General features: G+C 38.5%; 1 protein-coding gene across 1 annotated transcript; it reads left to right on the forward strand.

Annotated features, from left to right (window-relative positions):
* Positions 1 to 1,785: 1,785 nt before the first annotated feature.
* LOC141904486 (beta-1,3-galactosyltransferase 1-like) lies at positions 1,786 to 2,868 on the forward strand. The gene has a single exon (XM_074793075.1). The coding sequence runs from the start codon at positions 1,786 to 1,788 to the stop codon at positions 2,866 to 2,868; it is 1,083 nt and encodes a 360-aa protein (XP_074649176.1).
* Positions 2,869 to 17,868: the final 15,000 nt, after the last annotated feature.

The following is a 17,868-nucleotide window of genomic DNA, read 5'->3' on the forward strand; positions in this document are numbered from 1 at the left end:
AATCCGGCTTGTTTTCGAAGGATACGCCGCCAAATATTGATGAATTTTAAAGACAGTTTACTTTATTTTTCGGGAATGTCGTCATCTGTCGGATTTTCACCGAACTAAAATCAGAATAGATCTTTTGAGTACATCGCGATAGAATAGAATAAAGGGTCCAGTTTCATGAAAAAGTTAACCTCAAATGTTTGGTATTATTGCAATTGTTTACTTCATTTTTCCATTGTGTTCAACAATTCGAACTTAACCAAACTTAACCGTTACTAGAACTGGGTCCAGGGCTACCCTAGGTTCGAATCTAATTGTTATTGTTACCGATTCTGAGTTTCTACATGCCGAAAAGAGGATGAACATGGAATCTATCTGAATTCCTTACCTGTAATACTGGGTTCATCTCTATCAGTTAAATGTTGCTTATCACTTGCGGACAGGGTGTGACCATCCAATATTCATTGTCATGAATTCGTAAATTCTATAAGCGAACGAATTTCTGATCGCTGCTTTAGATGTTTTAAATCAACATTGTTAAGGTCAGCGAACCAATTTATACATATGTACTGTTTTAGCATCAAGTCTGAAAAGCCCGGTGGCGGACCCAGGGGGCTTGTGGACTTGTTCTAGTCCATTAAATTTTTGAGTGTCCCTATTCTATTTCGTCAACAAAGACAATTGGTGCATTCTAGCAGTAGTGCGCCTATAATATTTGTCTTTGTGGAACATCATAGCGAAAATTAATTTCTATGACCGCATCGTTAGAATTACTAACGGTTTTTTTTCGAGGTGTCGACGATGATTGTTTCTATGCGTCTTTCGTTCTTCCAGGTCTGGTTGCGCGATATGCCGTAAAGAATTGTATCGACTTTTTTGTAACGCGTTTAATTTCATTGAAATGAATACATGATTTTTTTCTCTTCTCGTTTATTATCTATCGTTGTTTACTCGCGGGCTTCAGTCGTAATGTGCCACGTGGTTGTTCGTGTCTTAATGTCGACGTGTTGTGTGAAAAATCAGTTCAGGTATCGCGTCGAATGATTCCTCGCCTTAAAAAAGAAGTTGACTCGAAGCGAAGGGCATGATTTACGGAATCATGGACGGCCATGCCAGTTGCTTGTTGTTACAATCGCTGTTGATATGAAAATGAGTAGTTGTCAATCGTCAAAGATGCAATTTGGGGAGCTTTATGGAAGTTGGAGAATGGCGGTGCAAGAATCGAAAGATGCGAAATGGGTTCTTCCAAATCGAGGGATATTTCGTATCGTGACAGGAACAAATAAATAGGAGAAAATAAGGCGGAATATATGAATAAGGATATTTCTGGATTTTGTGCTGAAGACGCAGTAAAGTAAAATGCCATTTGAAGCCTTATAGCGCTGTCTTGTGATAGGAAAATATACCGTGAATAATGGATATTATACGAGTATACAGTCTATTGTATATAGAATCTGGTTTTGACGGATAACTAACGGACAGAGTAACTCGTTACATTAGACACCCCCTGTTTTCAGATCGATTTCTAGCCATCTGTGTGACCGCTTCTGGCTGTCACCATTCGCAAATCCTTGATTATATTCAAACATCAAATTAAAGCTTGCAGCTCTGTCAACACAGATTGGTGAACGATTTTGAAATAACATTTACGCTTTTAAAACTCCGACCTCGATGGACAGAACGGGTTCAAACGAACACGTTGTATTAACTCAAAGGATTGTTAGTTTCGGTACTGGTAATTTGAATATGTTTAAATATCATCATTTACTGGTGGGAATATTGTTGTTCTGTATCGTAATGGACATCTACTTTATGCGGCAATGTTCACCTTCGAAACTAAGCAGGAAATTCATCTCTAAAAACCGTGACGAAGCAACCAGCGACATATTGACGACGGAAAAATCAGCATCTTCAAACGAGACAACGACGGAGAATGAGCGGCCTATGTCGACAGTTCCTTCGGTAATTACGAAACAGCAGCCCAACATATTTTCCGTCGAAAATATGACCGAAAAGGAATACTACAAACTGAATGCAGCGATTGTTAATCCTCATGACTTCAACTATCGCATTCAGACGCCGATTTGTAATTCGAATAATCCTCCTTATTTACTGATATTCGTTTTTTCACGGCCTGCGGCAAGAGATGTCAGGGATTCCATACGCAAAACCTGGGGCAGTGTAGCTACGGGTCAACCGAATCGGTGGCCAAACAATAGAACTATTAGCAAAACCGTAAGTTTGTTTTTTCTACTGGGAATCACCGATGATAAAGAATACGAAACTCAACTTCGTTCGGAAAGTGCTCAATATAACGACTTAATTCAAGAGGATTTTTATGATAGTTACGTGAATCTAACATTGAAGTCAATAATGGCGTTGAAATTGGCTCGGAACTGTTCGGGTGCTCGATTTCTGATGAAATGCGATGACGATATGTTTGTCAATATTCACGACCTCGTGAAGTACTTAGAAACGAAGGAAAAACAGTTGAATAATTCGATAGTGGGTCATATTCTATCCGGGGGACCCGTGATGAGAATTGGAAAATGGGCCGTTCCAAAGTCGAGCTTTCCGTTTTCTAAGTACCCCCGGTACGTGTCCGGAAACGCTTACGTTATGTCACTAGAGGTCGCTAGTATTTTGTATGACGTATCCCTCCACGTGGCCATATTTAACATCGAAGACGCGTACATTACTGGCGTTTGTGCTAAGATTGCTAAAATTCAATTAGTTTTCAATAAGGGATTTACAAACATTGGCGGCACCAGGGCGACAAAATGTGAGATCGTCAACGGCACCAAAATTACTGCTACTAGATACAAACCACGTGATCTTATGCAAATATGGAAAGCTTTGTTGAGTAGCTATAAATGTTGAAATGGACAAAAACATTCGATATCACGAGATACGTCAACCCGTTAACCGTTAAAAACGAAAAATATGTTTCAAAATCGGACGTTCAATTTAAATTTCAATTTATTCATCATAAATCCAAAGTATAAGATTGTGAATGAAGAAAAACAACAATAACAACAAACAGACAAAAAACAAAAAGGATGTGCAATAAAAGAAAAACAATAAAAGGAGAGAGAGAAGTAATACAATGTCTAATATATACATACAATATTATTTTTTTTTAAATTATGAGTGGTAAGCATGAAGTTTTTGGCAGAATTTCAGAGGATCGGTGCTCCAAGTAATTAAAAATGCCTCATATATCTCCCCTCAACTGAATCGAGGAGTTTTTTTTAATGAAAATCTGTCTATTGACGGGATTCTGTGATAACAGTATGAATGATGAATAATCGTGAATACATGGTATTAGTGGGTTTTCCCCCAATGACTCAAATAGACCGCTTTCCTCGTGCATGTGAGGTAGTTATCTCGGGGTGCATGAACTGTCCGTGACTAATTAACTAATTTCATTAGTAAATGTTTACGCGGTTTCTATGATAGGAAGACCTGTGTTGGTGTGAATCTTTAACTGGAAGTGCTATCGGTCGGTATAATTTATAAATTATTCTAGAATTTAAGAAAAAAAACAGGCGGATGCTTATAAATTCGGAAGTAGCTGTTGGGAATCAAGTAATTTATTTCATGGCCTTATTAAAGTTCCTCCACTATATTGTTCAGCTGACTACTGGCGCGTATTCAACCCGGCGGTGGAACCTCATAATGTAAATCCATTCAACAATAGAGACACAATTGCGGGTTTTCAGAGTTGTTGATATCATTCTGACACACGCTATTGAATACGTCACCGGCTGACCACGGTGTACACAAGCATAGACCATTCACCTCAGCTTACTCACACTGTGAACATGCTACCGTGGATTCTCCTCCTGGCGATTTTCGCTGCGCTCCCGCTCCTGCTCCTGTTCCTGCTTCCTGAGGAACGACGTCTTTATGTTTTATGTGTTACTGTTTGTCTCTGTGCTGTCCTGTACTGTTCCGTGTTAATTAATCCGTTCTATTTTTCAGCAATTAACCCGTTTTGTTTTTCAGGGCCGATTTCTCTGTCGAATTTCAACGTTTGCTGGAACAAAACTAATGTCCGAAAGCGTCAGCTCTCCTTCGCCGGTCATGTGTCGAGGATGTCAGACAAAGAGTCGGTCAGGAAATTCTGCCCTCTACACGCCCTCATACGGAACACGAAAACTAGGATGGCGAGGCCTCACTGCCCCCACCTATCTACAAAGTGTGCTGAGTGATGTCAATGACGGGCATATCTGTGGGATTGCGCGGGATACAAATGGAGTTGTTATACTGGATTGTCACGCTACTAGCATTCATTGGTCCTTGTGACCGCCCGGATGAGGGATGATTCTACTGTCACGCTCTTTGTTTCTGGTATTCTGAGTCGGCTGAGGGATGATTCTACTGTCACGCTCTTTGATTTCTAGTTTGAGTGCTAGTTTTCATTGTGTCCTTGTGACAACCCCGGTCAGTGGATGAAGTCTCTCGTCGGCTCGTGAGTGCTAGTTTCATTGTGTCCTTGTGACAACCTCGGTCAGTGGATGAAGTCTCTTGTCACGCTTTTGGGTGCTAGTTGAGATCCTGAATCTCACCCGGTCAAGCTGGTTGTACTGCACTATTTGTGTTTCGTGCAATTTTACAGATGTGTCAGTTACTGACGTCGCCCAGTACATCCTGCAGTTAGATGGGGAATGTGAGGCGTCGTCATCCTGGTTTTCGCGTTCTGTGTGAGGGCGTGTAGAGGGCAGTATATTCCTGGCTGGCTCATTGTCTGGTGTTCTGGGCATGTGACCGGCGACGGAGAGCTGAAAAGCTTTCGAACATTAGTTTTGTTCCGTACCAGGTTTTCATCGCTCTTCTCTTTTTTTCATTTCAGGACTCCCAAGATGAAGAAGAAGATGCTGAAGGCGACTACAGAAGATGGCGAAAAAAGAACACAGATCTCAGCAATATTGAACGTTAAGTTGATACACATGTAAATTACGATGGATGATACAGAAAGGATTGTGTAACTACAGAATATCATTCTTTTGCTCATTTCAGCTAAACGTAATCTGGAAAGGCCCAGCTTGATATCAACCTAAAATCTACCCACCAGAAGTGACCACAAAATACTCCACCTTGAATAAACCAACCACCGAAAGACCTGCCGCAACCGAACCTGGCAGTCTTGACCTCATTCTGCATAAGCAACAGGAATGCATACAATCCGGGACATAAAGCTAAGTTGATTTTTCATACCTGGAGCAAAATGCATAGGCACTGGAAAGGATAGAGACGCTGGTCAAGCTCGGCATCTCCGCACTACTTTATTGAGGCTCTGTGGCTGGTATATTGTTGATAGTAAAATGAAATATAACTAGGGCAATGATTGCTTAAATATTTACACTATTAGACGAAATCAATGAGTGAGGTCCCTTAAAATAAAGGCCACTATATATATATATATATATATATATATATACAATTAAGATAAATTCATTATCTTATGTGACATTTGAAATTTTTCGAATGTACCGTAGATATTTCAGGCCTCATATGACTATTGTTTAACTGACAATCAAGATATAGAGATAGGACAATTTACTAATCAACCAATCGCTTAGATATTAGCAATCATTCAATATCTTATGATGTTTGATGAGAAATTTTTCTGGTGTAGATATTTTAGGGCCCCGTATACATTTAGGCTGGCTTTACTTGTAAAGATATATATCAATAAAACTTTTTCGTCGGTTAATAGATTTTTTTACAAATAGTATATTGATACATTTATAAACATTCAGGCACTTTACAGTATATATAATGTACTGCTTTACCCGTTAATGAATTTCTCCGCAGAAAGATGTATAAAATAGTGTCTAGGGCTCTATCGAGATCTGGTGTAATATGGGGAAAACTATGGACTGTGGATCTTTTAGAAACTATGATTACGTCCCAGCACTTTGACAAATCTAGAATGAAACAAAGCTTTAATTGATTCAAATCATTCCCCAGAGCCATACTCTGTGCCTTGTTTTGCGCTATGATTATTGATTAACTGAAAATTATCATATATATAGCTAGGACAAATTGCTCATTAACAAATGACTTAGATATCCATAATTAAGATTCCACAATCAATTTTTCATGTAAGATCAAAAACTAGAAAACATCTCTAAGTTTAAGGGTAGAAAACATCTCTTAAGTTTATTAACTGACGATGAAGTAAATTTGATAATACGAACATGGTTTAGCTGACAATCGAAATATATATAGGCCAATATTACTAGCAGGTTTGCACTGTATGATGGGCCTGGGTTTCAATAAAAGACACATCAAGAATTTCAAGAAGATAGAAGAGAAAACAGTTCAAAAACTATTTGATAAGATTGATTATGCATTACTAAATTTGTTGTAACTTTGGTATTCCTAGAGATGACTATAGATGCTTTAGTTGAATTTTTGTTAAACTATAATAATCAACCATTGCTTAGATATTTAGAATATAGATGAATTACTATATGAGTTGAATTTCATAAATATCATTTAAGACTATTATTAAAATCTACGTATCGATCCACATTGCTGATCTTATATATGAATTGACATGATAATTATAATCAGTTATATGATATATTCGAAAGGATTTTCTGCTCAAAAGGTTCTGCTCTTTTCTTCAGCTTGCCGTTTCAGACTGATTGGAAGATAGTTTGAATGAACTGGAATCGAATTTCCCAATTATGTACTTCGATTTCGGACATACTCGAGATAAAAATTAGACAAATTTAAACGGTGAAAATGACAAAAAAATTAAAGTTAGACAAAATTCTCCCACCTTGTAAACTTTCGGACTAGTAACATGAAAAAAAGACCAAATATTGTAAAATATAGTTATTTCCAAAATCTCGATGTTTTAAATTAGGCAGAAAAAATAGATAAAATTTTCCCACCTTGTAAACTTTCGGACTAGTTACATGAAGAAAAGACCAAATATTGTAAAATATAGTTATTTCCAAAATCTCGATGTATTTAATTAGGCAGAAAAAAAATAGATAAAATTATTCAACCTTGTAAACTTTCGGACTAGTTACATGAAAAAAAGACCAAATATTGTAAAATATAGTTATTTCCAAAATCTCGATGTATTAAATTAGGCAGAAAAAAAATAGATAAAATTATTCAACCTTGTAAACTTTCGGACTAGTTACATGAAAAAAGACCAAATATTGTAAAATATAGTTATTTCCAAAATCTCGATGTATTAAATTAGGCAGAAAAAAATAGATAAAATTATTCAACCTTGTAAACTTTCGGACTAGTTACATGAAAAAAGACCAAATATGCTTTTATCTTAAGTTCTGATGAATTCAAATAGTGATGAATTCAACTGACAATTAAAATGAAGCTAGTATGATTACTAATTAACGGATTGCTTTAGATTTCTAGAAGATTAATTAAATCAATTTAATATAATGAATATATAGCGCAGTGGATGAGATGACTGTATCGTGCAATGTCGTCTGCGTCTAACTGGGCCACATGTGTGTGGGATCTGTTGAATCAGTTAGGTTTTGGGGAATTCTGGGTTCGTCAAACTAGATATCGAAAGCTCTGATGCAAAATTAGCAGTTTGAAATAGTGATCAATCCGAATTTGTACCGGATCTAAAATTCTTCTCATGTAGAAATTTCAAGCCCTGCATAAAATATTTTCCGAGATAATTTAAATCATAGAGGACATAAGTTGACTGATTAGGTATCTACGATGAAGATTAATTCAGTATCTTCATCTCAAAAGTGCTCAAATCCAAACCATAGGGGTTGATTAGACAATTGTATAATTTATATTGGTTGATATCGAAAGAATACAGGAAGTGTAACTCTGGCTCTTGTGCGAAGGATTTATTGAATCTTTAAAAAGACTTTGCTGAATTCTGGATTTATCAAGGTGTGGGAATGATTCAAAGTTTCTTATGTCTAAATCTCGATGAGTTGAAATAGGCAGAAAAAAAGTTAACCTTGTATAGATATCCAAAATCTAGATGTATTCATATAGGCAGAAAAAAAGTTAACCTTGTAATATAGATATCCAAAATCTAGATGTTTTGAAATAGGCAGAAAAAAATATACCTTGTAATATAGATATCCAAAATCTAGATTTATTAAAATAGGCATAAAAAAATTAACCTTGTAATATAGATATCCAAAATCCAGATGTATTAAGAAAGGCAGAAAAAAAAGTAAACCTTGTAATATAGATATCCAAAATCTCGAATTTTTGAAATAGGCAGAAAAAAAATTAACCTTGTAATAAAGATATTCAAATATATTTCGATACTAGAATAGGCAGAGAAATTTCCAATTATGTGCTTGGATTTAAAGAAAAAAATTCTGTAAACTCGACCGCCGATCACACAACTATATCTGTACTTCGATTTCCGATTTATAAAAAACGCCTGTTTCGCTCGCGGCAGGTGTGGTGGGTTTGAAAGGGACACCAACTCAAACGAGAGCTTGAGGTCGACAAATCGTCAGAAATCTGCCGATTAGAGAACAGCGCACAGAAGGGGCCGATACGAATGAAACTCAAGAACCAACCAACTTAGGAGATCCTCGCCGATAATGAACACAGCGATCATAGAAGGTACAACTTGAATTGAACTCATCAACTACCAACGAATTTAACTCATGAACCAACTAAGACAATCCTAGCCGATACTCAGCAATCTTGAAAAAAGGTAAGTTGATTCACATGGAAAATATTATTATTATTGTTATATGAAATATTGTGTGAATACAAGATATTTTCTTTAACTCTTTTCAGCTGAATCACATCTAGAAAAAGCCCAACTAAGATCAACTAACCATCTAGAATCTACTGATTAGAACAGTCAGCAGAATGAATCCAACTTGGATTTAACTGCTGAAGTCCAGATGAGAAATTCAGCCAGCATCGGTTTATCGCTCAATGATGGATTTCTTCTACAATTGGTGGAGCAGAGACATTGAGTGTCTTATTACAATTATTCAGGAGCAGCACAGACGATGCGTATCTTATAAACACTTATTCAGGAGCAGCACAGACAATGCGTGTCTTATAAACACTTAATTAGGAGCAGCACAGACAATGCGTGTCTTATAAACACTTATTCAGGAGCAGCACAGACAATGCGTATCTTATAAACACTTATTCAGGAGCAGCATAGACAATGCGTGTCTTATAAACACTTATTCAGGAGCAGCACAGACAATGCGTATCTTATAAACACTTATTCAGGAGCAGCACAGACAATGCGTGTCTTATAAACACTTATTCAGGAGCAGCAACAACAGTAGAATATGTGAAGTATTGATTTATTTTACATATTACCTTTCTACAAATCAGTCTGATGTGTAACATGAGTTTACAAAAATTCACTGTCTATTTGAAGGGGCGGAATAAACTAAAGAAATAGTTGCTTAGTAGTTGAAATGTTGATTAATGAAAATTAGGTAATTTGGGCTCTGGGCCTGAGAAGGAACTATTCATATTTGAATATTTCAATAAAATGGCATCCTCCTGATTCTTTATATTGATTAGGCAAACTGTTTAGATTTGTTAAACAGATGAGTCATTTAAGTCCTTAAAGTTCCTTCTTGGAGTCTCATAAAATTTACGCTCCATTAATTTGTGGTATTGATCGCGTTCAGCGTCTCAGTTTGACTCGTAGGTCGGTTGAAATACACGTAAATTGGGATATAATATCGACAGGATAGTTCAGATAAGCTTCATACTTTAGTTAAACGTAGCTTTGCTTAATTTGTAATAATCATATAGTTCATAGAATGAATTACTCTCTTAGTCTTTATTCGATTATTAATATTAGAAATAGTGATTCATTTTATATTTTATTGAGTGAAAATGATTTGCATAGCCTAAATGTTCAAAAGGGAGAGCGTAGTCAGTTAAACAGTTGCAACTTTAAAACGCAATAAAAGGTTGTTGGAACGTTATTAGTTTGAACTCCTGAACTTGATTTTGATCTTTTTAATTTTGTTTATAGCGGTTTTAACTTCTTTCATTGTCATCCATATCATAAGGTTGAGTGGCTTTCATACTAATCGGGGTGTTTTATAATAAACTATTATTTAGGTGCAGCAGTGAATTTGTAGCACTTTTTTTAAGTAAGCCCATAATTTCACAAATAAAAAATTCCTGATGATGTAGATTGTAATAAATAGTACAAAATACATAGAACATAATTAAGAAAAATACATTAAAAAAACAATTGATAAAAAAATACATAACAAAAAAACAAATTAAATTATAAGTAATAAAAATAAACAAAACCAACAAACAATCAGTAAGTACTCTATATAGATGGGGCCTTCATCATCAGGCATTTTTTCTAATCAACTTAATCTAATTATTAAAGGTTCTTCTTTCATAGAACAACCTTCTCCGTGTTTCCCAACCTTTTGAGATCTTTTCTGTTGTTGTTTTAAGCGTTCTATCGGCTCAGTAATAAACAAAACAAATAACCATAAACCTTAACTAAATCAAACACACTAAAAAATATCTGTTTCAATAGAATGCTTCAAATAACTGATGGAAGGTCATGCGTCCATTTACCTATATATCACACCCTATCACTGCTGTAACTGTTAATTGTTTTAGGGATAATATCTGGGAGATACATTTTACTCTTTTTTAGAAAGAATGTTAAACAGCTATAAACGTGATTAGTTATCGATAGTAAAATTATTGTCATGTTTTCCCTGAGATAACGTTGTATTAAATGAGCGAACTGATAATGTTTGAAAATCTCAGGCAAAGTTAGAAAAACTCTAGTTATCTTGTAAAACTCTAGTTATCTTTGAAAATAATTTTAATGAAAATGAAAATAAAGATTGATTAGCTAATCTCAAGCTTTCCAGAGTTAATCTTTAGGTTTTATCTCTGATTTTAATGCTTTTATGTTGAACTGTTTTTTTTTCAAATACAGTTCACCCCCATTGGTTAACGAAGAATTGATAATTCCTCGAATACAAAGCAAAGTTTGCAAAATTTCAGTTTTCTTGTAAATATAATGTTAATGAAATGAAATTAGAGATCGATTATTTGAATGAATTTGTGGTTTTAGGTCCAGCTTTAATGTTTATATGCTGGAGATGTGTTTTGCAGTTTTTTGTATAAACAGAAATCTTTCTTACATTGTCATTTGCTGAATAGTTGATATGATAGAATGCTTCATATTTCATGAAATAATCAAGTGTCACTTATGCCCGGTGACATCTTGAAATGTCAAATTAATAGTCTTAGACATTCAGACTAGTCCCTATTGTCGGTGTTTTATGGATCAAAGTTTACAATTCTTTGTGTAATTTTGTTATTTTCCTATTGATTCAAATTGTATGAATCAGTTGCAGTGGAAATTTGAATGAAAACCTTGAAATACCTTGCATGATATGTGATGTTAAAAGCTAGTAATTTTATTATTGAATAATCTAAGTCATTATTATAAGGCTAAAAATGATACCTTGTTTTTCCTGATCGGCCAGGTCATTTCATAAATCAATGAAATTTGTAATCAGTTAATTTCTATCTGCTGGGTCTGTTATGGTTAGTTTGGTCATGATGTTAAAGTAATACCTTGGTAGATAGGTGGCCGGCCGGGTCAAATGTTAAAGAGTAAAAATGTAAATCAGATTGATTCATTAAATCTTACGCTTTCCGAGTTTCGAGTATTTGGCCAGGTTTATCTCTGGTTTTAGTGCGGGGAGCCATGGACTCGAGAGTCCATGGTTGTGGGCCATAGGCGTTTCTGTTTTAGAGTCTATGGTTGGACCATGGATGTATAAACTCTAGTTTATATTTTATACGTCCATGGTTGGACTGTTTTTGAAATACAGTCCACGTGTTTGAGGAGCTTACGTTATAATTCCTTGAGCACAAACCTGGCATTTTGTATAATTGTTGTACACTGTATGAGAATAAATGTGATTGAAATTCTTTATCTGTTTAGCTACTCTGAACTTTGTTAGTTCACCAGTCAGTGGTTTTTTGTTATCTTGCAATCCACCTCTTTTTTCAACCCAATATTCCCACCAACATTGTGCGGAGACGAGGATGTCCGGAAAACATGATAATCCAATATTGGCAATACAGCTTACCACTTCAACCCGGACACACTGACGCTTAGAAACGAGTGTTGAGCTGCCGAAGAGTAATTACGAAATTAGCAATCGTTTTGATTGTCACTATAGTCATTAGGGGCGGATCCAGACCGTATTTCCAATACATTGTTTGTACGGTCTAAAATTTAAGTGCCCTTCGGCAATATTTTGTGACGGCATATATATTTCACCACCCGCTAATTTGATATTTCCACTGATGATCGGTCTGATTTTTATATACAGAAGCAGAGTCCTGAATAGTTAACTTTGCCTTTAAAAGTGGCTTTTGGTGTTAACATTACATGATTAATTACATGAGATTTGTTTTCTCTTATAAAAATCATTGTTTTTATTTTCTCCATGCTTTCGGTAAATGTAGCCGATGACCTCCTGATGTCTCTAAGGTTCGAACCCAGTAATTACTGATACTGGTTCAGAGTGGTCCTGATGCTGAATAAAGGATGTACAGGGGTATCCCGACCGTACAGTGCTGCCGCTATGCTCATCGTTAGCGGGATTTTCATACACTAACTTAAGTCAACTCTGGCAATCGACGTGCTGCCCAGTTGTACTCCGTGACCTTAGCTTGCCAGAGTTGACTAACGTTAGTGTATAAAAATTCCGCTAACGATGAGCATAGAGGCAGCACCGTACGGTAAAATATTGATATCTTAACAAAAGTAATAACTGATACTGATTCAGAGTGTCCTGATGCTGAATAGAGGATGTACAGGGGTATCCCGTGTTCAAACCCATCAATTGCTGTGATTCAGAGTAGTCCTGATTCTGAATAGAGGATGTACGGGGGTGTCTCGGGTTCAAACCCATCAACTGCTGTGATTCAGAGTGGTCCTGATGGATAAAGGATGTACAGGGGTGTCCCGACCGTACAGTGCTGCCGCTATGCTCATCGTTAGCGGGATTTTCATACACTAACTAAAGTCAACTTTGGCAATCGACGTGCTGTCCAGTTATTGTATAAAAATTCCGCTAACGATGAGCATAGAGGCAGCACCGTACGGTAAAATGTTGATATCTTAACAAAAGTAATTACTGATAACTGATTCAGAGCGGTACTGATGCTGAATAGAGGATGTACAGGGGTATCCCGTGTTCAAACCCATCATCAATTGCTGCGATTCAGGGTGGACCTGATGCTGAATAGAGGATGTACGGGGGTGTCTCGAGTTCAAACCCAGTAATTACTGATACTGATTCAGAGTGGTCCTGATGCTGAATAGTGGATGTACAGGGGTATCCCGGGTTCAAACCCATCAATTGCCGTGATTCAGAGTGGTCCTGATGGATAAAGGATGTACAGGGGTGTACCGACCGTACAGTGCTGCCGCTATGCTCATCGTTAGCAGGATTTTCATACACTAACTAAAGTCAACTCTGGCAATCGACGTGCTGTCCAGTTATACTCCGTGACCTTAGCTTGCCAGAGTTGACTAACGTTAGTGTATAAAAATTCCGCTAACGATGAGCATAGAGGCAGCACCGTACGGTAAAATGTTGATATCTAAACAAAAGTAATTACTGATAACTGATTCAGAGCGGTACTGATGCTGAATAGAGGATGTACAGGGGTATCCCGTGTTCAAACCCATCAATTGCTGTGATTCAGAGTAGTCCTGATGCTGAATAGAGAATGTACGGGGGTGTCTCGGGTTCAAACCCATCAATTGCTGTGATTCAGAGTTGTCCTGATGGATAAAGGATGTACAGGGGTATCCCGGGTTCAAACCCATCAATTGCCGCGATTCAGAGTGGTCCTGATGCTGAATAGAGGATGTACAGGGGTATCCCGTGTTCAAACCCATCAATTGCTGTGATTCAGAGTAGTCCTGATGCTGAATAGAGGATGTACGGGGTGTCTCGGGTTCAAACCCATCAATTGCTGTGATTCAGAGTGGTCCTGATGGATAAAGGATGTACAGGGGTGTCCCGACCGTACAGTGCTGCCGCTATGCTCATCGTTAGCGGGATTTTCATACACTAACTAAAGTCAACTTTGGCAATCGACGTGCTGTCCAGTTATTGTATAAAAATTCCGCTAACGATGAGCAAAGAGGCAGCACCGTACGGTAAAACGTTGATATCTTAACAAAAGTAATTACTGATAACTGATTCAGAGCGGTACTGATGCTGAATAGAGGATGTACAGGGGTATCCCGTGTTCAAACCCACCAATTGCTGTGATTCAGAGTGGTCCTGCTGCTGAATAGAGGATGTACGGGGTGTCTCTGGTTCAAACCCATCAATTGCTGTGATTCAGGGTGGACCTGATGCTGAATAGAGGATGTACGGGGGTGTCTCGGGTTCAAACCCAGTAATTACTGATACTGATTCAGAGTGGTCCTGATGCTGAATAGTGGATGTACAGGGGTATCCCGGGTTCAAACCCATCAATTGCTGTGATTCAGAGTGGTCCTGATGGATAAAGGATGTACAGGGGTGTACCGACCGTACAGTGCTGCCGCTATGCTCATCGTTAGCGGGATTTTCATACACTAACTAAAGTCAACTCTGGCAATCGACGTGCTGTCCAGTTATACTCCGTGACCTTAGCTTGCCAGAGTTGACTAACGTTAGTGTATAAAAATTCCGCTAACGATGAGCATAGAGGCAGCACCGTACGGTAAAATGTTGATATCTAAACAAAAGTAATTACTGATAACTGATTCAGAGCGGTACTGATGCTGAATAGAGGATGAACAGGGATGTCCCGGGTTCAAACCCATCAATTACTGTGATTGAGAGTGGTCCTGATGGATAACGGATGAACAGGGGTATCCCGGGTTCGAACCCAGTAATTATTGATGCCGATTCAGAGTGGTCCTAATGCTGAATAGAGGATGTACAGGAGTGTCCCGGGTTCAAACCCAGTAATTACTGATACTGATTCAGAGTTGTCCTGATGCTGAATAAAGGATTACAGGGGTGTCCCGACCGTACAGTGCTGCCGCTATGCTCATCGTTAGCGGGATTTTCATACACTAACTAAAGTCAACTCTGGCAATCGACGTGCTGTCCAGTTATACTCCGTGACCTTAGCTTGCCAGAGTTGACTAACGTTAGTGTATAAAAATCCCGCTAACGATGAGCATAGAGGCAGCACCGTACGGTAAAATGTTGATATCTAAACAAAAGTAATTACTGATAACTGATTCAGAGCGGTACTGATGCTGAATAGAGGATGAACAGGGATGTCCCGGGTTCAAACCCATCAATTGCTGTGATTCAGAGTAGTCCTGATGCTGAATAGAGAATGTACGGGGGTGTCTCGGGTTCAAACCCATCAATTGCTGTGATTCAGAGTTGTCCTGATGGATAAAGGATGTACAGGGGTATCCCGGGTTCAAACCCATCAATTGCCGCGATTCAGAGTGGTCCTGATGCTGAATAGAGGATGTACAGGGGTATCCCGTGTTCAAACCCATCAATTGCTGTGATTCAGAGTAGTCCTGATGCTGAATAGAGGATGTACGGGGGTGTCTCGGGTTCAAACCCATCAATTGCTGTGATTCAGAGTTGTCCTGATGGATAAAGGATGTACAGGGGTGTACCGACCGTACAGTGCTGCCGCTATGCTCATCGTTAGCAGGATTTTCATACACTAACTAAAGTCAACTCTGGCAATCGACGTGCTGTCCAGTTATACTCCGTTACCCTTGCTTGCCAGAGTTGACTAACGTTAGTGTATAAAAATTCCGCTAACGATGAGCATAGAAGCAGCACCGTACGGTAAAACGTTGATATCTTAACAAAAGTAATTACTGATAACTGATTCAGAGTGGTCCTGATGCTGAATAGAGGATATACAGGGGTGTCCCGTGTTCAAACCCATCAATTGCTGTGATTCAGAGTGGTCCTGATGCTGAATAGAGGATGTACAGGGGTGTCTCGGGTTCAAACCAGTAATTACTGATACTGATTCAGAGTGGTCCTACGATGCTGAATAGAGGATGTACAGGGTTATCCCGGGTTCAAAGCCATCAATTGCTGTGATTCAGAGTGGTCCTGATGGATAAAGGATGTACGGGGTGTCTCTGGTTCAAACCCATCAATTGCTGTGATTCAGGGTGGACCTGATGCTGAATAGAGGATGTACGGGGGTGTCTCGGGTTCAAACCCAGTAATTACTGATACTGATTCAGAGTGGTCCTGATGGATAAAGGATGAACAGGGGTGTACCGACCGTACAGTGCTGCCGCTATGCTCATCGTTAGCAGGATTTTCATACACTAACTAAAGTCAACTCTGGCAATCGACGTGCTGTCCAGTTATACTCCGTGACCTTAGCTTGCCAGAGTTGACTATATAACGTTAGTGTATAAAAATCCCGCCAACGATGAGCATAGAGGCAGCACCGTACGGTAAAATGTTGATATCTAAACAAAAGTAATTACTGATAACTGATTCAGAGCGGTACTGATGCTGAATAGAGGATGTACAGGGGTATCCCGTGTTCAAACCCATCAATTGCTGTGATTCAGAGTAGTCCTGATGCTGAATAGAGAATGTACGGGGGTGTCTCGGGTTCAAACCCATCAATTGCTGTGATTCAGAGTTGTCCTGATGGATAAAGGATGTACAGGGGTATCCCGGGTTCAAACCCATCAATTGCCGCGATTCAGAGTGGTCCTGATGCTGAATAGAGGATGTACAGGGGTATCCCGTGTTCAAACCCATCAATTGCTGTGATTCAGAGTAGTCCTGATGCTGAATAGAGGATGTACGGGGGTGTCTCGGGTTCAAACCCATCAATTGCTGTGATTCAGAGTTGTCCTGATGGATAAAGGATGTACAGGGGTGTACCGACCGTACAGTGCTGCCGCTATGCTCATCGTTAGCAGGATTTTCATACACTAACTAAAGTCAACTCTGGCAATCGACGTGCTGTCCAGTTATACTCCGTGACCTTAGCTTGCCAGAGTTGACTAACGTTAGTGTATAAAAATTCCGCTAACGATGAGCATAGAGGCAGCACCGTACGGTAAAATGTTGATATCTAAACAAAAGTAATTACTGATAACTGATTCAGAGCGGTACTGATGCTGAATAGAGGATGAACAGGGATGTCCCGGGTTCAAACCCATCAATTACTGTGATTGAGAGTGGTCCTGATGGATAAAGGATGAACAGGGGTATCCCGGGTTCGAACCCAGTAATTATTGATGCCGATTCAGAGTGGTCCTAATGCTGAATAGAGGATGTACAGGAGTGTCCCGGGTTCAAACCCAGTAATTACTGATACTGATTCAGAGTTGTCCTGATGCTGAATAAAGGATTACAGGGGTGTCCCGACCGTACAGTGCTGCCGCTATGCTCATCGTTAGCGGGATTTTCATACACTAACTAAAGTCAACTCTGGCAATCGACGTGCTGTCCAGTTATACTCCGTGACCTTAGCTTGCCAGAGTTGACTAACGTTAGTGTATAAAAATCCCGCCAACGATGAGCATAGAGGCAGCACCGTACGGTAAAATGTTGATATCTTAACAAAAGTAATTCTGATAACTGAATCAGAGTGGTCCCGATGCTGATTAGAGGATGTACAGGGATGTCTCGACCAATGCAATTGGAATTGAGATATTGAATAAGATTTTGTACTAGAAGTGGACAATAAATATAGAATGGCAGTAAAAAAGAGTTTGTCGTGATGGATTTTTGGTCCATGAGGAGAGGAAAATATTGCGAATATCCAGATGATCTGAATCACTGGTTTTACCCAAGTCTGTCCCAATTCTGTCTGTATCGA

Source organism: Tubulanus polymorphus, chromosome 4 (assembly GCF_964204645.1).
Source record: "Tubulanus polymorphus chromosome 4, tnTubPoly1.2, whole genome shotgun sequence".
Lineage (NCBI taxonomy): Eukaryota > Metazoa > Nemertea > Palaeonemertea > Tubulaniformes > Tubulanidae > Tubulanus > Tubulanus polymorphus.